The 26,589-nt window shown below is 42.7% G+C and overlaps 1 protein-coding gene across 3 annotated transcripts in view; it reads left to right on the top strand.

The window, feature by feature from the left end:
* Positions 1-26,589, top strand: part of LOC148041796 (asparagine synthetase [glutamine-hydrolyzing] 3-like) — a 78,104-nt gene that overhangs the window by 11,448 nt on the left and 40,067 nt on the right. For all 3 annotated transcript variants that reach the window (XM_087682457.1, XM_087682464.1, XM_087682449.1), the window contains 4 exons: positions 3,672-3,766; positions 4,787-4,948; positions 5,079-5,159; positions 5,250-5,471. In XM_087682457.1, coding sequence (XP_087538583.1) covers positions 3,672-3,766; positions 4,787-4,948; positions 5,079-5,159; positions 5,250-5,471 — 560 coding nt within the window. The remainder of the gene's footprint in view (positions 1-3,671; positions 3,767-4,786; positions 4,949-5,078; positions 5,160-5,249; positions 5,472-26,589) is intronic.

Here is a 26,589-nt window from a genome sequence, read left to right as displayed (position 1 = left end):
GGTCTACAAGTTGTCGGCGATCATGGATGATAGAGATCTCTGTTCAAACTAGCTTGCATATTTGACTCTTATGCTGCCTACGGATGACCACAATGCAGTGCTAGAGGAGTTTGGATGCTACGTAAATCAAAGAGGATATGTGGCATTTGATTCTTTGACTTGGTGGAGAAGAGACTCACTTATGAAGCCTCTCTTTTGGTGGCAGGAGTTTGGATACATACATGTTGGAGACTTTTCAGCCCTTGGCCATGAGAATCCTTGCCTAGGATTGCTTTGAGGTTCATGGGAGAGAAACTAGAGTGTCTTCTCTCTCATGCACAAAGATTCGCAATCGACTTAGCACACGACAGTTAGGGCAGCTAGTCTATTGCCGTACTAACTTATGCATGATGAGGGCCATGCTTTAGCAAGGATAGTCCAAAGTAGATAAACATTTAACCATAACTCATGATTCATAAATTTAAAATGATGAGTCAAGTTTTAACTCGCTATTTTTAACTTTATACTTTACAATTTAGTATTTACAATCTTTATGTGCATTGTGTAGGTGAATGTTGATACCTTCCAGTGGATGGTTGATACTCTTCTGAGCGTGTAGCAGGAGGTTGATGAGAAGGGGTTGATCTTTTTATGAGGGGTGGTTCAAGTGGTTGCAAACATATGAAGTGGAGCTCTAGTAGCTCTCATCTTACACCTTGTGATAACATCCCTTCCTTGTCTACACAACAAGCATTGCTTAGGGAGCTATCATTTGATGAATATGGTAACCTCATCAATGAGGATGAGAATGAGAGTGTTTCACCATTTGATTCTAAGGACTCATCTTCAGACCCTCTTTATGAGCACTTAGATGGTCTTGATGATGATGATAGTGATGCCTCACTCTAGATCTTTGTTTTGTACGATTGTATCCACTCTTATCTATGATCTATCCATGTATGTTCTTGTATTGCATGCGACCACAGGGCCTAGCATATGTCAATTTTGGCTTGTAACCTCACGTATTCATCTTATTTTGTAATGGCATTGTTACTTGACTTCAAACATGTTTTCTATCATTTGTAGTTTTAATAAAAATTCAACTTTTTTTTGGGTACTAATATTGTACTATACGTTATAGAATCTTAAGGTACCATTTAGTACCTTATTTTATCATACAGTACCGTCTTGTACCTTTTGTGCTTGACAACTATTCCTATGCCTAATTGCAAGCCATCCCAAGAGTCAATTGCTTGGAGACTCAAGACAGCCACTAGGCTAGCCCATCACCACCACAATGCATGCACTTATGCCTACTTAGTCAAGCTATGCGAAAATAAGTTACTCCATGTGAGTCAATATGTTCTTTGTAATGTCTACAAGGTAGTATACGTATAGTTTGTATGCCTCTGCACAGTATGTTTGATTTCATACTATGCATGGGCTCAATGGAAGTGTTTAGTATAAAATTGTAGCATTTACTACAAAAAAGATAGATGGAAACTCATTGTTAATTTTTTGTTGTTTTATTCACGGTCAGTGGAAAAGATAAACTTGTAGTATTGCATGCTTTCTTTCTTCTCTTTTACAACCCCAAAGAATTATTCATTAAATTAAATTGTAATTACTAGGATTTTGGTAGGACAACTTAGATATGGCTTAGAATGTTATCTAAAAATGAATCATTTATTCTCATCCCCATTATCTCACAACCTCATGCGAGCTCTCCATGTGCCCTTGCCATCATTATTAATTGTCACAGTCAGATTGCTCACTTTGCCCTCTCCTTGCTAACGCTTGGGTCTAGGTGCTGCCACCTTGTTGCCTTTAGATGAAGCTTTTTTGGTGCTTGAAAAGAAGGGTTATGGAGTTCAAAATTATTTCTAAGGGGTCCCACTTGGTAGTTGGCACATGGCTTGGCTATGATAGGTTTTGTGTAGCTTGTGTGAGATGTGGAGAGCTAGAGGAAACTTAGAGACACTGTCTATGGGATTTCCCTAGGGGCTAGGAGTTTTGGAGAACCCTTAGGATGATCTTCCATAGTATAGCTGAGATTGTGATAGTGACTTGGAGAGGAAAAGCTTGGGTCATGGAGAGAGACCCAAGTTCAACATGTGCATATGAGGATTTTGAAGGGAGTCATTCTTTTCTTATCATTGGTCATGGAGAGAGACCCAAGTTCAACATGTGCATATGAGGATTTTGAAGGGAGTCATTCTTTTCTTATCATTGGCACTTTGAGCATGATTCCCATATTATGTTTCTTACAGATAGTGGATTGAGGGGGATCACTAGAGGTGGGGAGATGATTGGTACCATTATTGCTTGGTTCATTTGGACCCGGAGATGCAATTGTGCTAGTGATTTGTGGGAGATTTCTATGCCGAAGACCCTTTCCAGGATTTGGATAGAGATTAATCCATGCATGTTATGGCTGATGGAAGAGATTTCAGGGCGATTTATAATACATGAAGAGGAGGAGAGATGCCTTCATTTTTATTTGGGAATTTGGCACCTTTTTCCATGTAAGATTTGGCATTACAGCCCACTAGACTGGCTGTGTACTCAGCCCTCATATTAGGCTTCATTTTGATGTATTGTAGTCCCATATAGAGATGAATGTGTATTTTTACCTTGAGGAAGGTTTTTTCCTAAGGTATTCAATGACATAAATTTCAGTTCAATGGTGATGGTCTAGCTGTTGAAACTTAGGCTCACAATCATGATGAATTGGGGTTCAAAACTTGCGACATGCATCACTTAGTTTGGACAGGTATGCTTTAACACATGGGGTGTTTGTGAAATTTTGGGCTATTGCTTGCTCAAATATTCAATCAGTTCTCCTTAGTAGGGTTGCTGAGGAGGAGAAAGGTGGTGAGATCAAGCTTTGTCGTTCGCTAGGCTTGTGAGCTATCTTATTTTTTGCATAGGAGTAATGCCAGTCTCTTGGCTAATATATGGATGATAGGCACCTCGTTGTAGGCATTCTTGTGTATATGTCTCACCTCAAAAGAAAGGGGCTTTCTTTTCCTTAAAAAGGAAAAAGAAAAAATAAAAAATGGTGAAAAAACTTCAGTATTTTTTTGGAGAATGTAGGTACTAGTGATGCATTAGAAAACCTGAATTGAGCATATCAAGGATTGTCTAGTCATACAAGGGCATCATCCAAGTTGATGCCTCAAGCACTGTTTTATTAGATAAAGGGTCTTCAACAATTGGATTGACTGGATTTGAAACTCTTCTAGTGGGTAACTTGGCTACGAAGGGAGAATTAACTTTTGTACAATGTAGGTTCTTCCAAGAAGGTACATTGATCCCTCATCTTTACTGGGGCTCTATAACTATCAGGGCTGATATCCCTTCAATCCAGATGCTTGACTTGCAATTTTGCATATGGGAGATCAAAGCTACACCTGGTGATTTCAGACTACCCCTTTGAGCCAGGTGCTTGACTTGCAAATTGGAGATCAAAGCTACACATTGATTTCAGACTAGTAAAGGCTTTGTTAAAGATAAGAGTGTTGATCCTGGCTTTCTGTGCATGGTTTCTGATCATAACTAAGGCTAGAGTTGAACGAGAATTTGTTGCATACTTGTGCTTCACAGTCTGCTTCATTTGTGTGAACCAAGCTCTTTTTTTGTTTTGTTTTGGTTGGGGGTATGAAAAACTTAAATGTTTGATGCTGGACCAGGAAAATTACGCAGGTACTATGAGCCTCAATGGTTTTCAGAGTCTATCCCGGTGGCTTCTTACGATCCTTTAATGTTGAGGCAGGCTTTTGAAAATGTAAGAACGTAAATACTGATTGAACATCTAATTTCTTTGCACCTGTTTTATGTGCATCCTATTATTTAGCCTTTGAAGGCTGACTTCATCACAAAAAGAGGTTTAATTGTACACTCAATTTATTACATGTATTCACATTGTAGTGGGGATAGATTTGGACAATTTTTGTAGGTTGTCGAGGAAATTATTGTTTTATAATTAGCAAAGGATTCCTTTACAGTTCTAGGTAGCAGAAGTTTATAATTAGCAAAGGATTCCTTTACAGTTCTATGATAACAATACTGTTTTCCAGGATAGAGTAAAGCATTCAGACAACATGAGCACACAAAAATTTATTCAACGTAAACCATCTAGCCACGATCAGCAGTCAACAACTTTACATACTCGCTAAGTATGCAAAGTCTTGGTGCATGCTTCAAACAACCCAGAGCTTCCTTAAATATGGCTATGACATATGTGCAAAGCAGTATTGTTGGCTGAATATGATAGGGCAATCAACCCAAATCAAGCATGAAACTACAAATTCCACCGACAAAGGAAAGTCATTCAGAATATTTGGATACCTAATGATTAGACACATGCACCAAAATGAAGAGTCTGTCCTGCCTTTTAGTTTTTTAAACTCAAAATTGGCAACAGAGCACTCCACGTCAAATTGAGGACATGTATGCAAGATGCTTGCTTTGGCCTAGTCAAATCTTTCTGGTGAAAGTTTTTTTGTTGGCTCATGTTGACTGGATGTCCTATCCTATTTCAGTAAGCTGTGTTTCTATTATGAGGAAATGGTCCCACAGTTAAAGAGTCTTGTATAGCTTTAAGTGCTGTGGTTCAACTCATGCACTGTATCTCTCTTTCTCTACCTTTTTTTGCTTGTAGCATTAAAGTTTTCTTGTTCTAGAAGTGAAGCTTTTTGTTCTTAACATAAATGTAAAGATATGCATTATAATAAATGTGGATGTAAGAGATGACAGTCTCTTTATCATGTTTACTGTACCCCATTTTTCTTCATCTGTCTTACAGGCTGTTATAAAGAGACTTATGACAGATGTACCATTTGGAGTGCTACTTTCAGGCGGGTTGGACTCTTCTTTGGTTGCTGCTGTGGCTTGCCGTCACATTGGGAATACTAAAGCCGGCAGTCAGTGGGGCTCAAAGCTTCACTCATTCTGTGTTGGCTTGAAGGTTGGGTTGTCTTGCAGTATCAATAAGTTTTGATACTGATTCTCTTGCTATTCGGGAGCTTGTGATGAGTTAACAAACAAAAATTAAAATTGCTAAAAAAATTGTATCGTATGCGTGGAGGGTTCATCAGGGGTCTCCTGATTTGAAGGCTGCTAAAGAGGTGGCAGAATATCTGGGAACATTGCATACTGAATTTCACTTCACAGTTCAGGTTTGCTAGAGTCTCATTATTTTAATGTTTGGAGCTGTTTTCCAACTATTCTTTGGCCATACAATGTACTTGCTTGTTTGCCTTGCTCAGGAAGGGTTGGATGCTATCCCAGATGTAATTTATCACGTTGAGACCCACGATGTTACAACTGTCAGAGCCAGTACTCCTATGTTCTTGATGGCTAGAAAGATCAAAGCTCTTGGAGTAAAGATGGTGCTATCAGGGGAAGGTTCTGATGAACTTTTTGGTGGCTATCTTTACTTCCACAAGGCTCCTAACAAAGAGGAATTCCATAAGGAAACTTGCAGAAAGGTGTGGATTGTGTCTGAGTTCTTCATGACCTTATAATCTGTAAAATCATAATGAAGATGACATTTATAGAAATGGAAGCTTTATACAAATAAGTGTAATCCAATCCTTGCCATTACAAGCCATACAATATAAAAATGCTTGAAATAACAATTGCAAGCCATATTGCCTTGGGTAAACAAAAGGAAGACCAACTGGATTGTATGCATTAGGAATGCCATTTGCTTCAAATCATAGTGCACAGCATCATCCTTTGCACCATTAATACTAAATAAGATAATCTGTTGGCAGATGTATTGAGATTGCTATAAATTCAAGCTGAGCTGGAATATATTCAAAGAATGTCAGAATCAAAAGGAAATCCACAGTGAAAAACAAGTCTCCAAAGATTACTGCAGATTTCTTAGTGCATGTAATTTTATCATGGTATAGTTGCAAAACACATAGTATGCTTCAGCTGATGTTTTTGGGCTTCCATGTGTGGGCTAGTAGAGGGCATCAATTGTTAAGGTGTTCTCTATTTCACCCAACCCTTCATTTATAGACCTGACAGCTGATAGATAATTTAAAGTGTTTAATGAGGTACATGGTAAATTGTCAAAGGATGGTTTTGTTACATCTTTGGACATCTGGATGGGTGCTTGCAGCATTGGTTATAGTAATCGTTTTAGTAACCTAGTGAGAATAGACTAGGGACACTTTAGGGTTAGGGCAGTCAAGTCCTATTTATTGGACTCCAGGCCCTATTGTGCACATTCATTGTGTGATCCCCACTCTTGGACTCCTTGCCAATAGGCCAATGTGTCCATAGATTGAGAGAGTGTGTGCTGGTAGTATGGGACACCAACTCTTGGGACATGATTTTGACACAATACGTTGCTAGCTCCCAAGGTCGGGGATGAGCTTATTTGACCGTATTGTATGGATGTGAGCTTGATGTCCATTGCATTTATGTTCCTTGTGGTGGGTATGGCTTGTGTTGTGTTTTATTTGCAAGTTGGATCCTATGGAGGTGTTCCATTAAGAGCGTTGACTTACTATTTGGCATGGGATACAATGGCATGCACAAAGCCACCTTTTACTCATGGGATTGTGATGGTGCTTGCCTATCAAACATTTTTTTGTCTCATTAGGACAGTATGGAATGCTACTAGCAAGAGGGGCATGCATGGGGGGAGGCATGTGTTGTAATATGACAAGATATGTTTCTTGTTCGGTACTTGTGCTTGGGATGGCATAGGGTAATGCTTTTGCGTAAGTTTTTGGGTGGCTGCCACTTGGAGGTCATGGTAGACCATCAACAAGAGTTGGAAAGACATTGATACATAGATAAGCATTAATAGCTTATCGTTCCTTGTAATCTTAATTCTAATGCTTAATGTTATGATTAAATGTTATTTTCAAATGTGATGTTGATTCTAATACTAATGTTAATGTTCATTGGCATCAAGGTTGTGCATGTGTAATGTCGGGGAGAGAGAGAGAGAGAGAGAGAGAGAGAGAGAGAGAGAGAGGCCTATTAGTTCTTCTTGGAGTTCCTTTGGTGCAGTCTGCTTCTTAACATGTTATGAGACACGATGTCTAGACAGGTGTAGTCTTCATGTCTTCATTTAAACAATCTTCATACAGGCAGGCAAGCGCAATCTTCACTATAGGGGCATAGACTTGCAATATTGTGAGCCTGTAGAGACAAATCCACGCTTATCAGTTCTGCTTGGAGTTCTTGTGGCGCAAACTGCATCTCAACATGTTATGAGTCATGATGTCTAGACAGGTGTAGTCTTCATGTCTTCATTTAAACAGTCTTTACATAGGTAGTCAAGCGCAATCTTCATTGTAGGAGTGTAGACTTGCAGTACTATGAGCCTGTAGAGACAAATCTACGAAGAGAACGAAAAAAAGGAGACAACGATTGCATTGGTATCCATAGAGAGGGTCTCAATTGGTTGCGATTGCATAGGCACACAACCATACTGTGAAGAGGTGCGTAGTCTCTTCAAACCTATTTCTGCATAGGTAGGGCAGGTAATATACTCAGAGACACACACTGTCAGGTGAAAGGCAAGCTTGGGCACTAATTTGTATGAGATTGCATGTGTATAGGGTTATGAGTGTGGATTTTCTTGAATAATATGTTGGGTAATGGGATGAAAAAGAATTGGCAGATTCTAATGTTGACACTTTGATTGAGGACTTTCACAAGCCCATGGAACGGGATGAGATGAGCAAGCGTCGTAAGCTGATGGTTGATGCTCCGGTTTAGGTGCTTCGGAAATATCTCAATAGGATATGTGTGTTCCTCACTTGCAACTATATGAGTCTTTTCAGTATATGCTTGTGAGTGCTAACAATCTCATGAATGACTATGTGTATGCTAATGAAAGTAAATCAAACTCTTTTGGGAATAGAGACAATGTTACAACAAAGTGGTGCCTTTCATGAGAGAGCAAGCATCCTTTATTTCATAGGAAGGACTCCCTTGATTACTTGTATCAGAGCATGGTTGCAGCCAATGCTTTTGAAAGAGGACGTGCATTAGAATCATGTTAATAGACAAGTGTAGGCCTCTCTTGTGGAGGAGATTTATGATGGACCAAAAGGGTTCTTTTGTTACACTTATCTTGTTCCTTTTAAGTTTTGGTGTGAACACTCCCTTATCTATGGATACTTTTTACCTTCTAGTTGGAGGACTTTTTCCCTATGCACCCATCAATGTGTGTGGTGCTTAGTGCCTTAGGGATTGTACTTTCTTACATAGTGGATGTAACATTGTAGCGCTCTCTTCTCTCTTGCTCTTCACTTGTTTACTGTGAATGAGTGTTTGTGTGTGTGCTGCTGAACCCTAACCTAACAACGGTATCAGAGCATACCTTTCAGTTGCCACCATCATTGCGTGAGCCACGGTTGAGCTCTATGCTTGGTTTGGTTCTCTTCTCCTTGCTCGTTATCAACACTCAGTTGCTTGCTGCATTCTTTGACTTGCGTCGTTAGTCTCAAAGTTAGGCCTGTTGCCATGATAATCGACTCTCTTGATGACTGATTGTGGACTTGCTTGTTGGCAAGCGTGCTATAGGCACAAAGTGGGTTTACAAATTAAAATGTAAATCAATTGCTACAAGACATGTCTTGCTGGCAAAGGGTATACCCAACAGCATGGGATTGACTATGATAAGACGCACTTGTCTATAGGCAAGTCACATATCTTCCATGTGCCATTTTTATGAATAGATTCTATTTTTAATTTTGCATAGTTGCTATTTAATGTTCATTTTTCAAAGCATCATGTAAAGAAACAGGTTCCTCATTGCATGCAATAGATACGAGTGCTTGCGCAACCAAGTTACCGTGTGCATGGTAAGTGGTTGCACTAGTTCTATCAAGAAGTGGAATGGAGTGTTTGCTGTCTTGTAATGTATCTAATAGCCATCTAGGGATTGTTTTAGCTTCCCGAATAGCAGCCCTCTCATTGGCCACTTCCTATTCAACAATGCCTTGATCAATGGGCTGAAAAGTAGGTTATTGTTCAGCATGTGTGTGCTGCAGATTTTTTGCTGCTGTAAACCCTCAATAGGTTGTTGAAATCGACCAAAATCAGGTGCACTTTGCTGAAATAATGGGAACATATTGTCAAACATGTCCATAGGCCCCACATTGGGCTGATTTTTGCAGCCCGTGAAGGGCTGATTGGCATGTTCAGTGAATATCACATCTCTACTAACAAAAATCTTGTTATTGGAGGCTTGGTACAAGTAGTACCCTTTAATTTTTGCACGGTAACCAGTAAAAATGCATTTGACAACTTTGTCTTGCAGTTCATGTTTTCATGGATATGGCACTGAAGCATATGCCAAACAACCAAAGACACCAATATGTTACACCGTTGGTTTTCAACCATTTCAAGCCTCATAAGGCATATATTCAGCAAATGCTTTAGTGGGGCTGTGATTCAGTACATACATTGTACACATAATAGCATCAAGCCAAAATTTTGGGGGCAGCTTATTTTGTGATAGCATACAATGTGCCATTTCAATTGAAGTGTGGTTTTTTCTTTCACGCACACCATTTTGTTGAAGTGTGTAAGGCGTAGTATATTGATCTATAATACCCCTTTCAGCCAAAGAATAGTTAAATTCTCGTGACATGTATTCTTTCCTCGATCAGCACATAGTGTAATCAGTTTGCATCGACTGTCATTTCCAGCCAAGGCCAAGAAGGTTTTAAAGCATGCAAACATTTCTGATTTGTGCATGAAAGCCTATGCCCAACAATGACAAGTCTTATCATCAACGAAGGTAACAAAGTAAAAGTATCCTTCGATGGATTTGACATGCATGGATCCACAATCATCACTATGCACAAGCTGTAATTTTTGATCAACACACATAGATACACCTTTGGGAAACGAAGCACGATGTATTTTGCCAAGTATATAGCTCTCACATGCATTGTGAGTAGGTGCTTTTAGTGGAGGGAGATTAAGTACCATATTTTTGTTTTTTAGGGAAAGTAAACTGCCATAATTAAGATGATCTAGCTGAGCATGCCATGACTCAGAGTCATACATAATGGTGGCATTAACTTGTAATGCATCCTTTGATACTCTCCTCTCATATAAATCAAGTTGATAGAGTCCATTGTACAATGTACCAGTAACAATGAGGGCATCCCCATCACTACAGTCATAGACACTGCATCGATCCATGTGAAATTTAACCACCAAACCAAGACGTGCAATGGCTGAAATTGAAAGCAAATTTCTCTTTATGCCTGGCACATATAATACCTTTTTAAGCACGATAGTTTTTCCCTCTACTGCAATAATGGGAATCTGACCAATGCCTTGGATTGCATATGAAGCATTGTGTGCATGTACAATGGATCCACCCTTTTGTATATTTGTATATGATTCAAACAAGTCACGAAAGGATGTTATGTGCTTGGAAGCTCTACTATTAAAATACCATGTGTTGCAATTTTCAGTCAATGAAAGACCATGATCATGTGAAAAAGGATCATACAAACAACACACAACAAAAGCATAAGACTAACGGATATCCAAGCTTGCTAAATGTGTGGTTTCATCCTACATCTTTGCTGAATTTTGAATAACACTCATGCTTGATTGTTTTCCTTTTTGACTTGCCATCCTCTTTTTGCATTTTTGAATAACATGCTTTTTTTTGGCAATAGTTGTATGTCGTTTTCTTAGTCAATGTACAATGTTTGATGCCATGAAATAACTACCACGTGCATCACATGTGCTAAACAACCTTGCACATTTGATTAGTAACTTAATCAAATGTTATTAGCAAGTGTAAAGTATCTCAAAATTTCATGTCCCCACGACAGACCTATCAAAGTGCAGCGATGCGGAAGCGTAGGATAAAGATTGAGAGAGAGTGAATATAGAGAGAGAGAGAGAGAGAGAGAGAGAGAGAGAGAGAGAGAGTGTGTGTGTGTGTAATGTAGAAAATTTGAAGTATAGTAGGGTGTATAGGAGTGCAAAAATATACACGGGTGCAAAGAAAATATCTGTGTGTGTCTCTGCCTTAAGAACCTCGATCTCGGTCAGCCCGCGCACTGTAAGTCTTAGTAGATCAACTTTGTTAGATGTTGGATTAGAATATCTAAAAGTGTGCCACAAATTGACTATAAATAGCCAAGAAAAAACAGTGCCCATCACGAGGTTGGCTTCAGCTGACTGAATAAAATAATGATAAAAATTGCCCGACTGCAAGCTGCCATGTGGCACCTGTTCAGATTGTTGACTTGGCTACTGACATGTCTTGTTGATGTGGGACTCTGCTGTCCAGGAAATGAGTCTCTAACACCCCCTCTCGGATCTTGGATAGGTCAAAAGACTGAGGGATCTTGCATGTTGTCGAAGAAGAGCATGGGGAAGCGCCTTTGTGAACAAATCGGCAAGATTATCCTCCGTCTTGCAGTACTCCACATCAATGGTCCCATCCAGAAGCTTCTCTCGAATGAAGGGATACTGGATCTCAATGTGCTTCATTCGGGCATGGAATACAAGATTCCGTACCAAGGTAATGCAACTCTCATTGTTGCATGGCAGTAGAGTAGGACGAGTCTGGGGGCAGCCAAGCTTCTCCAACAATCTCCAAAGCCACACATCCTCACATGTGGTGGAAGATGCGGCCTGATACTCCGCCTTGGTAGAAGATAGGGGTACTGTGGGATGCTTCTTGCTACTCCAGGAGATAACACCTATACCCAAGGTAAAACAGTAGCTTGTAGTAGACCTCCGTTGGTTCACAGCTAGTCCAATCTGAGTCGCTTCAACCTGCAAGAATAAGATCGGAAGCATTTGTACATGTTGGATAAGAAATCTCTACGTCAGAGGTCCCCCTCAAATATCGAAGAATTCTCAGGGTAGCTTGTCAATGCATCTGTTTGGGTTCACTCATGAACCTTGCCAAAAGACCCACAGCAAAACAAAGATCAACACGAGTGTTGAGGAGCCAAATCAAGGATCTAATCAATTGATGGTAGCGAGAAGCATCCGCCAAGGGAGAATCAGAGTGTGAAGTGGCCTTCCAATTCAGATCCATAGGACTCGACAAGTCTCCATCTCAAATATTACTAGGAGCTCCTGAATGTATCTCTGCCGAGAGATAAAAATCCCCCTCTGGGATTGATAAATCTTGTGACCCAAGAAGAAATGAAGAAGCCCCAAATCCGTCATCTCGAACGTGTGATGTAAAGTTGTCTTGGTCTCTTGCACCTGTTGTTCATGATTTCTTGTTAGAATCAAATCATCAACATACAACACAAACAACACATGACCAGCCTCGGAAGTATGCACATAAAGTTGCGGATCAGCCTTGGAGCGCTAATATCCCAACTTAGACTGAAGAAACGAGTTGATCTTCTCGTTTCATGCATGCAGAGCCTGCTTAAGGCCATTCAAGGCCTTCTTCAACCTATAAACTTTCCCATCCAAGGATCCAAAGCCAGGAGGCTGCTCAACGTAGATCTTCTCCTGCAAGTCACCATTGAGAAAGGCCGACTTCACATCCAACTAATAGACAAGCCATCTCCTATGGCCAGCTAGGGCAAAAACAACTCGAATAGTCGCCATACGAGCAGTGGGGGCAAAAGTATCATGGAAGTTAATGCCTGGGCGTTGAGCAAAACATTTAGCAACAAGGTGAGCCTTGTGCTTGTCTAGAGAACCATCGCTAAGGTACTTGGTCTTGAAGACCTACTTGACTCCAATCACCTTTTTGTGAGAGGGACGAGGCATAAGAGACTAAGTGCCATTCCTCTCAATAGCCTCTAGCTCGGCTTCCATAGCCTTTCGCCAATGGTCAGACTGCAAAGCTTTCTTCACTGAAGTGGGCTCTCGATCCTGCATAACACGGGCCATCAAACAATAGTTAGAGCAAACAAGCTCCGTAGAATGTGTCTGGGTTCTCAATGACCTTTGTGGGCCATCCTGTGGTTCCCACTCCTCAGGGATCCCCTCGATACTTGAATCTCGGAGTGTGTCACGGGCCCAACGAGGAGGTTGGGTGGCTCTTTATCTGCCAAAGACTCCGGAACATCCGCCGGTGGTAGCTTCACTGGGGTGGCCGGTGGACGAGAAGACTCTGGATCAGAAGAAGAATCTCCATTAAGGGGCTTGGGCTCCAAAGGAACTGTCTCGGGAGCCCAACTTTCCCATGGATCTTCAAGGACGGGGTGCTTCTTACCCCCCTCTATGGCCGGAACTTCCACGGCACATTACGGTTCATGTAGACATTCCGCTTGATGGGATCAAATAGACGATAACCTTGGGACTGGGAGCTGTAGCCAACAAAAACTTGTTGTTGGAAAGTCGCCTCAAACTTGTCACGCTGCATCTTCGGGATGTGCACATAGGCGTCACCCAAAGATCCGGAAATAAGAGACATCAGGCCTAGTCCCAAAGTAAGCCTCGAAAGGTGTCATCCTGTCAACGGCCGAAGTGGGAGATTGATTGAGGATGTGAACTGCAGTAGCCGCGGCCTCGGCCCATAGAAGCTGAGGTGTTTGTCGGTGCTTCATCATGGTGCGCGCCATCTTAATCACACTATTGTTCTTCCGCTCCAAAATGCCATTCTCTTGAGGAGTGGTGGTGTTAGCAAACTCTTGATGAATGCCTCTAATTTGCACAAAAACGAGTAAACTCATTAGACATAAATTCACCGCCCTTGTTTGAACGCAAGGTCTTTAGTCGTCGGTTAGATTGGTTCTCCTCAAAGAGAAGCCAATCCTTGAAGTGAGAGAAAGCCTCTGACTTCAATGTCAAAAAATAGGCCCAAGTCATCCTACTGTAGTTATCTACAATCAACATGAAGTACAAGCTCCCCTTTAGAGACTCGGTCCTCATCGGACTACAAAGATCCGTAGATACAAGCTCCATAGGTAATGTAGACCGCCTTGAAGCTTTGTTGGGAATTGCATCCCGATGCAGTTTCCCACGAATGCAAGAGATACATGGTTAATGGCTCACCACTATGTCCGGAAAACGTTCGACAAATGATGCTCGTGACACCTTCCGAAGGTACTCATAGTATCAGATGGCCAAACTGAGCATGCTATAACTTGGATTGTGTCTGAGAGGTGAGAAGTAGAGAGCTAAGGGCTGTAGAAGACTTCAATTTGTAGATGCCATTCTTCTCATACCCGGAAGAGAGAACCTTCCTCCATCCACGATCAAGGACTTGAACAACATCACTGTCAAACTCCACCAAGAGACCAAGAGAACAAATCTTATGGACCGAAAGCAAATGATACCCCAAGCCTGGCACATGCAACACCTCGGAAGTGTGGGTATCATCATGTTCATCCGGAATCAGTTGCATCTCACTGCGCGCAGCAATAGACACTGAAGAGCTGTCTCCAATGAGAATCTGCCCACGCGAAGGTCGCAAATGGGCAATACCAACGGGAGGAGGAGTTATGTGCCGTGAGACACCACTGTCCACGATCCACTCTCGAGCCTAGGGAGTTGTCATCGCAGCATTAGAAGTCTTCGGTGTAGAGTCCTCAATGACTGCTAAGTGTAAAAAAGCTGCTGATGAGGGTGCAGGTACTGCTCCAGAATTCTTCATGTCCTTCTTCTTAGTGTCCTTGTCTTTGTTGGGGCAATCCTTCTTCCAATGACTGGTTTTACCACAAATATGGCAAGTCGATTCCTTCTCCTTGTCCTTGAATTTGTTGTCGTCCTCCTTCTTTTGGTCCTGCCCTTCTTCTGAGAGACTTGACCAACCAATGCCTCTGATTTAGAAGCATTCTGTCCCTTCAACTGTTCCTCTTGGTCCAAGACCATAGGAACCAACTCTTCCCATCGAACAGTCGATTCTCACCCTGATGCAACAAGAGTGGAATAAAAGATACTGAATCGTGGCGGCAACTGGGACAATAAAGTGATTGCCATGTCTTTGGAGGAAATAGGCTTTCCCGCATTTTGAACCTACATCTGAAGTTGCTGAAGCTTCTTGATGTGTTCTTGAAGTGAAGAAGTCTTATTCATGGACAAGGTCCACATCTGCACCTCCAAAGAAACCCTCTTCATTAGGGTCATCCGGTTATATCCGGTTATACATTTGATCGAGCTCTAGCCATATCTCTCGAGCCACCGTCAAGTGCTCAATGTGAGCTATCACGGCTGTAGTGCAAGACAAAAAAAGAAAAGAACGAATCCTGGCATTCAATTTGTCCCAATGAGACTGGGCCTTGGTCAACTCCGCATGAGCATTGGAAGAGAGTTTGGACTCATCTCTTATTGAGGGCCTATTAATCTCCTCCATCACAACCTCTACCAAGTCATAAGACTCTAGAATGGCCAACATCATCACCCACGAGATGCGGTAATTGTCACCATCAAGCTTTTGATTTGATGGAAGAGCCGGTAGGACAGGTACCTTCCTAACCATGATCGCCTGGAACCCCAAATCGATCTCTGTAGACATGTTCACTTGCAATGCTTGCAAAAACGCAAAATCAGCCCTCTCTGATTGTGTAAACACAACCTGTTAGGGCTGTTTCCTCTGCTTTCTGAACCTTCTTTAGGCGCCGGAGGCGATGAAAAGGTAAAATCTGCAGTGGAAGGCTTAAAACACAGCCTTTCTCCCCTTCGAACGGCAATAACTTGCAGCAAATTCACCAGCTAGATTCCTCTCTTGCACGCCCACACTTGCTTCAGCCTTGTTACGATGCGCAGCCCTCCCGCTCGTCCTCGAATGCTGAAAACGTAGCCTTGTGTCGCATTGAAATCTCCTCTTCAGGTAGGTTCTTCAATCAGTCAGTCCGATTTCACCGCTCTGATACCATGTCAGAGTGTAGTGATGCGGAAGCGTAGGACAAAGATTGAGAGAGAGTGAACACAAAGAGAAGAGAGAGAGAGAAAAGGAGACAGTGTAATGCAAAAAATCTGTAGTATAGTAGGCTGTATAGGAGTGTAGAAATATACACGGGTGCAGAGAAAATATCTGCGTGTGTCTCCACCTTGAGAACCTCGACCTCCGTCAACCCGCGCACTATCGGTCTCAGTAGACCAACTCTGTCAGATGTTAGATTAGAATATCTGAAAGTGTGCCACAAACTGACTATAGAGAGCTAGGAAAAAATAGTGCCCAGCACCAGGTCGGCTGCAGCCGACTGCATAAAATAATGATAAACTGTCCCCGACTGCAGGCTGCCACGTGGCACTTGCGCAAACTGTTGACTTGGCTCTTGCTCTGTCTGTACTGCATTAGAATTTCCATAAGTTATTATAGCCACAATATTGGCCACTATTGTCCAACCATACCACATGCCCCAAACCTTGCTGAAAATTTTCAGTAAGCATAAACATGACATAAATCTGAAAAACAGTTGAGAAGTGTTGCTAAAAACCTAGTGGATGCATCCGTATCTCATGTTTCTCAATTGTTTTGACTTCACAACAACCATAGTAAAGTATACCATGGCTGAAATTATCAATGGTATTTACCAACATGCTGGTGTCCAAGGAACCAAGTGTAAACCATTGAAAACTGAGCATAAACTTATCACTTGTGATGATCTGACGACTGATCACAATGTATTGCAAATGTGACCTTAAACTAATCACAAAGTGATTAGTAGTTGATGCAAAAAGTGATGCAAAATTGATCGTAAAAGTGATTATATATGGTTCTCAACCTGATCAAAGACTGAGCTGAAACTGATCAGAATTTGATCTCAAAATTGAGGCAAAAGCTCATGTCAAACTGATCATGATGATCAATCCCAAATTGGTGCGAAAGTATAGTCTCAGAGCCATACAACAACCATACTCATTTGCATACATCTTATAGTGGCTAGCACATAAAAGTAGTGACCTCATTGTAGACATACTGCCAGTATAGTACCTTGGATGCATGTTGAGCAAGAGTTATGGAAAATTGGTGGAGTGGAAGTGCTACCTCCCTTAGCATCAAGCAATACTTCGGATCCTTGCTTTATTGAACCTGATTGAGCCCAAATTGAAGTTGGCTCTAACTAAAAGGCATCTAGGTAAAGTTGCAATAATTGAGGATGGCCTACCAAGTCATCCCCTTCTATCCATTTTGCATCCATCGGTGAATAATTTTGAAACTCTACCAAGTATCTCTGGGAAACTTTACCTCTAACCTTTGATTCCGTATATGCCAATATCTGCTCATGTATCAAGATCTCATCTAGCTCCTCAACCTCAGGCTGAATTTTAAGAGATATATCTTCAAGCACATCACCATGAAAAGGCCTTAACAAAGTGATATAAAAGGCATTGTGTATCTGCCAATGTGGAGGTAATTTCAGCCGATATGTCACATCGGTGATCTTTTCCAATACTTGGAAGGGCTTGTAGTATCTCATTTGGATACAACCTCTCTCTTTCTTTCATCTTTTTCAGCCTTTCCTTTTCAAAATGCAACAATACGTATTGCCCTTTGTAAACTGCAAAGCACGCGTATGGTGATCAATTATCTTTTTTTGCTTTTTTTGTGATATTTTAAAGTGCATACTTTATCTTTGCATAGATCGCATCTATGTTTTCACATAACGATTAGCCTCAAAGATGTTATCCTTGGTCTACAAGATAGGCGGTACCTTTTTGCCATTCTTAACCACCTCAAATGGAGCTTTGCTAGTGGAACTATGTATTGTGTTGTTATAAGGAAACTCAACCAATGGCAAATACTGCTCCCGCTGTGTCTTGTGCTCTAAAACATGTCAGAGTGCAGCGGTGCGGAAGCGTAGGACTGAGAGAGAGAGAACGCAGAGAGAGAAGGGAGAGAAAGAGACAGTGGATGATGAAGATCTGCTGTATAAAGAATGCTGAATACAAAGATATACACGGGCGCAGTGCGCTGGACTGCGTGTCTCCACCTCGACGATGCAACCTGCTGTCCACCTCGAAGTCTGCTGCAGTCTGCACTGTCTGCTGTCTGAAATCTGTGAACAGAGACAGAATCTGCGCGTCACCGGTCTGTAATCTGCGTCAGAGAAGTGTGTCAGACTGCTGAGACTGTCGGGTATAAATAGCCGAGAACTGCCTGGAAATAGGGCGCCAGAAATGCCCAGTCGGCTGCATTAAATGCAGCCGACTGCCTGCTGCAGGTCGGACTGCCACGTGGCAGTCCGACTGGACTGCACCAGGCTGAAACCTCCTGCCTGGCTGTGATCGCTCTAACACCCCCTCTTAGAGCCTGGGTAGGGCAGAAGCTTGAGGGATCTGGAATGTCTCCGAAGTAAAGCCTGAGGAAGCGCCTTCGTTAACAAATCCGCAAGATTGTCCTCCGTCTTGCAGTACTCCACAGTGATGGTCTCATCCAGAAGCTTTTCTCGGATGAAATGGTACTGGATCTCAATGTGCTTCGTCCGGGCATGAAAAACAGGGTTCCTTGCCAAGGCAATGCAACTCTCATTGTCACATCGCAGCAATGTAGGACGAGTCTGGGGACACCCAAGCTCCTCCAATAATCTCCGAGGCCACACAACCTCGCATGTGGTGGAAGACGCGGCCCGATACTCCGCCTCAGTAGACGAAAGGGCTATCGTGGGCTGCTTCTTGCTACTCCATGAAATAACACATGCACCCAAAGTAAAACAGTAACCTGTAGTGGACCGCCTGTGGTCCACGTCACCGGCCCAATCCGAGTCGCTCCAACCTGCAAGTACAAGATCTGACCCATCTGTCCCTGCGGGGTAATGAATCCCTAAATTAGACGCCCCTCTCAGATACCGAAGTATCCTCTGAGCAGCCTACCAATGCACCGTCTTAGGTTCACTCATGAACCCTGCCAAGAGCCCAACAGCAAAACATAGATCAACCCTCGTGTTGAGAAGCCAAATCAAGGACCCAATCAACTGTTGATAGCGGGACGCATCCGCCAAAGAAGAAGTTGAATGGGAAGTGGCCTTCCAGTTCGGATCCATAGGAGTCGAGAGGGCCCGACAATCCTCCGTCTCAAAAGACACCAAAAGCTCCTGTACATATCTCTGTTGAGAGATAAAGATCCCCCTCTGAGACTGATAAATCTCATGGCCCAAAAAGAAATGGAGTAGACCCAAATCCGTCATCTCGAACGTCCGATGTAAACCTGACTTCGTCTCCTGTACCTGCTGTGCATCATCTCCTGTGACAATCAAATCATCAACATATAATACAAACAACACATATCCATCCGCGGAAGTGTGAACATACAGCTGCAGATCGGCCTTGGACCGCCGATATCCCAACTGAGACTGGAGGAACGAATCAATCTTCTCGTTTCATGCACGTGGAGCTTGCTTGAGGCCATACAAGGCCTTCTTCAACCTGTAGACTTTCCCATCTGAAGAACCAAAGCCAGGAGGCTGCTCAACATAGATCTCCTCCTTCAAATCACCATTCAGGAAGGCCGACTTCACATCCAACTAATAAACAAGCCATCTCCTATGGCCAACCAAAGCAAGAACAGCTCTAATGGTCGCCATACGAGCTGTGGGGGCAAAAGTGTCATGACAGTCAATACCTGGGCGTTGTGCAAAACCTTTAGCAACAAGGCGAGCCTTGTGCTTATCCAAAGTACCATCACTGAGGTATTTGGTCTTGAAGACCCACTTGACTCCAATCACTTTCTTCTTCGGGGGGTGGGGCACGAGTGACCAAGTGCCATTCCTCTTAATAGCCTCCAACTCAGCTTCCATAGCTTTCTTCCATGGTGCAGACTGTAAAGCCTCCTTCACGGAGGTGGGCTCTCGATCCTGCATAACACGGGTCATCAAACAATAGTTGGAGCAAACAAGCTCCGTAGAATGTGCCTGGTGCCTCCGTGACCGCCGCGGACCATCTTGCGGTCCCCACTCCTCAGGAACCCCCTCGATCCCTGAATCATGGAGTGTGTCACGGGCCTAGCGTGGAGGAGGTCGAACCTCCCCCCGTCGTTCTCCATCAGCAGAAAACTCTGGTATATCCACCGGTGGTAACTCCTCAGAGGTGTCGGGTTGAGCAGTAGACTCTGTGTCAGAAACATAATCATAATTAAAAGGCATGGGCTCCAATGGAACTGTAGAAGGAGCCCAACTCTCCCCTGGATCTCCAAGAACGGGATGCTCCTCACCCGTTGAAGTAGCTGGAACCTCCACAAACCGCACATCACGGCTAGTGTACACATCCCGCTTGACGGGATCATACAGTTGGTAGCCTTGGGACTGGGAGCTGTAGCCAACAAATACCTGTTTTCGGGAAGCCGCTTCAAATTTATCACAGTGAGCCTTGGGAATGTGAATATAGGCATCACACCCAAAGACCCGAAAGTAAGAAACATCTGGCTTCGTCCCAAAATAAGCCTCAAATGGGGTCATCCCTTCCACGGCCGAAGTAGGGGATCGATTGAGGATGTGGACTGCAGTAGCCACAGCCTCGGCCCACAGAACCTGAGGGGTCTGTCGGTGCTCCATCATGGTGCGCGCCATCTCGATCACACTGCGGTTCTTCTGTTCAAGAATACCATTTTCTTGAGGAGTATTAGTATTGGCAAACTCTTGGTGAATTCCTCTATCTGCACAAAACCGAGCAAACTCATTAGACACAAATTCACCTCCCTTGTCGGATCGCAAGGTCTTCAACTTCCGGCCTGATCGGTTCTCCTCAAAGAGAAGCCAATCCTTGAAGTGCGAGAAAGCTTCTGACTTTAATGCCAAAAAGTAGGCCCATGTCATCCTGCTATAGTCATCCACGATCAGCATGAAGTACGAGCTCCCACGCAGGGACTCATTCCTCATAGGGCCACATAGATCCGTAGATACTAGCTCCATCGGGGAAGTAGACCGCCGCAAAGCTGTGTGGGGAATGGCATCCCTATGTTGCTTCCCCCGAATGCAGGAGACACATGGCTGCTGGCTCACCACTATATCCGGCAACCCTCAAACAAGCTGTCCACGTGACGCCCTTCGAAGATAGTCATAGTTCAGGTGACCAAACCGAGCATGCCATAATTCTGATTGTGACTGTGAGGTAAGAAGAAGAGTAGATAGGGCGGTGGAAGACTTTAGTTTGTAAATGCCGTTCTCCTCATACCCGGATGAGAGAACCTTCCTCGATCCACGATCAAGGACTCGCACCGTAGAACTGTCAAACTCCACCAAAAGACCAAGGGAGCAAATCTTATGAATTGAAAGGAGATGGTACCCTAATCCTGGTACATGCAAAACCTCTGAGGTATGGGTACCACCTCGTCCATCCGGAATAAGCTGCATCTTATCCCGACTTGCAATAGAAACCGAAGAGCTGTCTCCAATGAGAATCTGCCCACGCGAGGGTCGCAGCTGGGCAACACCATCTGATGAAGGAGTCATGTGCCGTGAGGTACCACTATCAACAATCCACTCTCGAGCCTGGGGAGCCGTCATCGCAGCATCAGAAGCATTCGGTGAAGCATCCTCAATGACAGCTAGATGAAGAAATGCTGTTGATGAGGGTGCAGCCACCGCTCCAGAATCCTTAGTGTCCTTCTTCTTGGTGTCCTTCGTGTCTTTGTCAGGGCAATCCTTCTTCCAATGGCCAGCCTTTCCACAAATATGGCATGTGGAGTCTTTGTCCTTGTCCTTCTCCTTGTCCTTCTTGGACTTGTTATCCCCCTTCTTTTTCTTTTGGTCCTTCCCCTTCTTCTGAGAGGCTTGACCTGTCAGCGCCTCCGACTTGGAAGCATTCTGTCCCTTTAACTGTTCCTCTTGGTCCAAGACCATAGGAACCAACTCTTCCCACCGAAGAGTAGACTCTCGCCCCGAGGCAATAAGGGCAGAGTAAAATGTACCGAATCATGGCGGCAACTGGGACAATAGTGTGATCGCCATGTCTTCGGAGGAAATCGGCTTCCCCGCATTCTGAACCTGCATCTGTAGCTGCCTTAGCTTGTTAATGTGTTCCCGTAGCGAAGAAGACTTATTGACGGACAAGGTCCGCATCTGTACCTCCAAAGAAACCCTCTTCATCAGGGTCATCCGATTGTACATTTGATCAAGCTCCAGCCATATCTCCCGAGCCACCGTCAAGTGCTCGATGTGAGCGATCACGGCTGTAGTGCATGATAGAAAGAGAAAGGATCGAATCCTGGCATTCAGTTTGTCTCAATGAGACTGGGCCTTGGCCAACTCCGCACGAGCATCAGAAGAGAGTTTGGACTCATCTCTTACCGAGGGCCAGTCAATCTCCTCCTGTACCAACTCCGCCAAATCATAGGACTCAAGGATGGCCAACATCATGACGCGCCAAATGTGGTAGTTGTCGCCGTTGAGCTTCTGATCTGTAGGAAGAGCCGGTAAGACAGGCACCTTCCGGTCCATAATCGCCTGGAACTCCAAGTCCATCTCTGTAGACATCTTAACCTGTAATGCCTTCACAAACGCAAAAGCAGCCCCCTCTGACTGGGAAAACTCAGCCTTAGCAGGCTCTTCCGCGTCCTGAAGCTTTTTCACTCGCTGGAGGCGATGAAAAAGCAAAACCTGCACTTGTAGGCTGAAAACTCAAACTTCCTCCGCGTCAAACAGCAGTAAACAGCAGCAAATCCACCACCTATACTCCTTTCCTGTGCGCCCACACTCGTTTCAGCCTTGTTCCAAGGCGCAGCCCTCCTGTCTGCCCTTAAACGCAAAAAACACAAATTTGTGTCGCGATGGAAACTCCTCTTCAGGTCGATTTTGCGCTGAGTCAGCCCTTAAAAACTGCTCTGATACCATGTCAGAGTGCAGCGGTGCGGAAGCGTAGGACTGAGAGAGAGAGAACGCAGAGAGAGAAGGGAGAGAAAGAGACAGTGGACGATGAAGATCTGCTGTATAAAGAATGCTGAATACAAAGATATACACGGGCGCAGTGCGCTGGACTGTGTGTCTCCACCTCGACGATGCAACCTGCTGTCCACCTCGAAGTCTGCTGCAGTCTGCACTGTCTGCTGTCTGAAATCTGTGAACAGAGACAGAATCTGCGCGTCACCGGTCTGTAATCTGCGTCAGAGAAGTGTGTCAGACTGCTGAGACTGTCGGGTATAAATAGCCGAGAACTGCCTGGAAATAGGGCGCCAGAAATGCCCAGTCTGCAGCCGACTGCCTGCTGCAGGTCGGACTGCCACGTGGCAGTCCGACTGTGCAGTCCGCCTGGATTGCACCAGGCTGAAACCTCCTGCCTGGCTGTGATCTCTCTAACAAAACATAGCACCTCAATAGATTCGATATTGTGAAATTTGCTTTCTTAGACTGACCATTTGTCTGTGGATTGAAGGATGATGAGAATTTCAGTGTGGTATCCATATTCTCAAACAACTCCTTCCAAAATAAATTGGTCATTGGAGAGTCTCGATCACTGATCATTAACTCTAGCATACCATGATATTGAAAGATGTGCTACTAAAACAATTGTGTCATATGATTAGTCTTCATTTTCTTCCTTACTGGAATGAAATGGGCTTGTTTGCTAAACTTGCAAATGATAGTCCATATCCCATCATTCTTTGTAGGTCTCCTAGGAAGCTCAAAATAAAATCTATCACAATGCTTTACCAAGGCCTATGTGGAATAGACAAGCATTGCAACAAGCCCGTCATTTTGCCTATCATGCCTTACCTTCTGACATACAATGCATGTCTTGACAAACTGCTCTACATCATGCCTCACAGCTGGCCAATAAAATAAATGCTCTAGTGCCTTGACTGATGCATCAATACCTTTGATCCTACATATGGAAGAGCATAAATTTAAGTGATAACTCTAGTCCTCAATTGCTTTGTGATACATAGTTGTCTACATAATTGGAAATCCATCTCTAAGCTGAAAGTGTTGTTGGCCATTGCAAAGCTAATCATAAACTTTAGCAAAGTTCGAATTCGCAGCATATTGCTCTTTTATTGCATCCAATAGTGTGATAAACCATGTTGGCAGTTGAAATTTGTGCCTTACATGATAGTGCATTAGCCACAACATTCTTTTTAACATTAATATATACAATTTGAAAATGAAACATAGAGAGAAAATTTGCCCATCTCACATGCTTCTCTGACAACTTTGTTTGCATAAGAAAGTACCTTAAAGTTTGATGGTCTATCTACATTGTAAAATAAGCCCCCAACAAGTAGTGTTTCCATGTAGGCAGTGCATGAATTACAGCCAAGAGCTGTGCACTGTGGAGAATTTGGCTCTCATAAGCCACAAGTCCATCATTTTGCATAAGAATACCCTCAATGTTGTTACTACATGCATCACATTGAACCACAAATGACTTTTCTAGATTGGGCAACATTAGTACAGCATCTGAAGTCATCTTTTCCTTCTACTTTTCAAATGTTGAAATTTCCATTGTTGTCCATCTAAATGGTACATTCTTCTTCTGCAAAGCATGCAATGGAGATGTAATTTCAGTAAACTTGCGTACATACTCCTGTAATAAGAACATAAATCCAAGAAGCTGCCAATCTCATGCACATTTTTCAAAGGTAGCCATGAACGTATTGCCTCAACCTTTGTAGGGTCTATATGAATATCATCAACTGATACAATATGCTATGTAGTTCATTGAATACAATGTCAAGTGCTTTTATGATTTGCCTCATTCTTTGAGTAGACAATCATGTCATCAAAGAAAGTATCCACAAAGGATCTATGTGGCCTGAAGATGTGATCCATCCTTTGATTAAATGTGGCATGAGCATTCGTAAGTTCAAAAGGCATTACAAAAAACTCGTACAACCTAAAAGCCGTCTTAGGCACATCCTTGGATCCAATGTGTATCTGTTGATATCTACTTTTCGAATCTATACGGCTGAATATAATTGCCCCTTGTAATCTATCCATAACATCATCCATTAGAGGGATCATAAACCGGTTCTTTATTGTGATCTTGGTCAAAGCATGATAGTCAATGCATATATTCTATGAGCCATCCTTTTTTTTGCACCAAAAGCACTAGAGAACAAAAAGAAGATGAGTTGGGATAAATCAGCCCTTTTTGTAACAAGTCATTTATTAGACTCATAATCTCCTCTTGTTGGGCTGCATTGACTTTGTAGGGTGGCTATGTCCAGGAATAAGATCTATGCCATGATCGCCTTTCAGGTGGTGGTTTCCCTAGAATTGACTAAGAGAAGCAATTAATATACATTTTCAGAAATGACATGCGATCCTTATCTAACTTGGACATATTTCCAACATTCTTACTATCATCTTTATCCTTAGTAAAAAAAACCAAGTACATTGAAAGATGATTTTTCTTTACTTTAGAAATGGCAGCTATAGATACAACAAGGACAGATTCCCCTGTCAGCATTACATCAAGTATGAGTATGTTCTTACCAATGTTGCCCCACCTGCACCACATTACAGACTGGCTATCATTGAAATAGTCAATATGGTAAAAAAATTAAGTGATGATGAAAAAGAGGAATTCTTGAAGGCTACTGCCGATTTACAACCTTGCTGTATTCAGCATACATTCAAGGTACTGTAGCTAACGGTATGTTTGCTAGGGGATTGCTATTCATTGTACTAGTCATTATGTTTGGTATGCATACGTTATGTTTTATTATATGTAGCTCTCGAACTATACATTTGCATCACTTGATGCTTAGTGTAGTAGCAATTATGATTAGCATTGGATCATTGGTGATTGATCATTATAGATTGCTTATTTTATATTGATTTGTAGTAAATGGTCATTAGTTTTTAGTGGTATTCAGCATCGTATGGACAACAACATGTGTTATGATGCCATTCATGTTTCAGCCATGGTTTATGCTATACTATGGTTTGGTTTTGCCAGATAAGTTGAGCTCATGAGTAATGGATGCATCCCATGATATTTTGGCAATGCTTTTGAGATTCTTGGTGAGTCTTATGTTATGTTATGCTCGCTGGTAATATTTAGCACGTGTTTGGCATGGTTTGGTAGAAGTGGCAAATATTGTCTTTACTATGATGCCTTGTGAAAATTCGAGTGTAGTACTTTACTTTTGATGCATTTGATGGTGCTATTGGGGACGATTGCAGGGATTTCAAGGGGGGAGGGCTATCATGAGGATGTGAAATTTTGTTTGCGTTACTAACATTTGGATTAATTTTTAATCAAATGTTTAAGTATTACACAAGTGAAGTGCAATGGAGATCATTTCATATTTACGAGCCAAGGACCCGAGGAAATCAATGGATATCAAAGGAAAAAGTAGTCGTTAAGTAATGTTGGACATAAACTAGGTGGTATTTGGTGCCAGAAATTGGCCTAAGGCATTTTTTAAGCCACAAGTGTTAGTTGTTGGTGACATTAGTGATTTGGCATCAATGGTACTTAATGCCAAGCTGGGGGACTAAAGAAGATTGAGGAACACTTGGGAGATGAAGTGGCCTAGCCAATTTAATTGTTGGTTGGTCAGACTAATTTTTTGGGCACTAAAATAATTATTAAATTAATTTTTAGAATTTTAAAGATGAATAAAATAATTTAATGATGCAGATAATGTTGAAAAATTGAGTTTGGAAGGTTGCCACTTGGCATACACACACACACACACAGAGAGAGAGAGAGAGAGAGAGAGAGAGAGAGAGAGAGAGAGAGAGAGTTCTTGGCTGAATTTAGTCGTGGAGAGGCTGCAGTTTTTGGCTC

This window comes from Lygodium microphyllum, chromosome 1, assembly GCF_053477565.2.
Source record: "Lygodium microphyllum isolate KBCC chromosome 1, Lygodium_microphyllum_v1.1.10, whole genome shotgun sequence".
NCBI lineage: Eukaryota > Viridiplantae > Streptophyta > Polypodiopsida > Schizaeales > Lygodiaceae > Lygodium > Lygodium microphyllum.
This window is presented reverse-complemented; position numbering and strand designations above follow the sequence as displayed.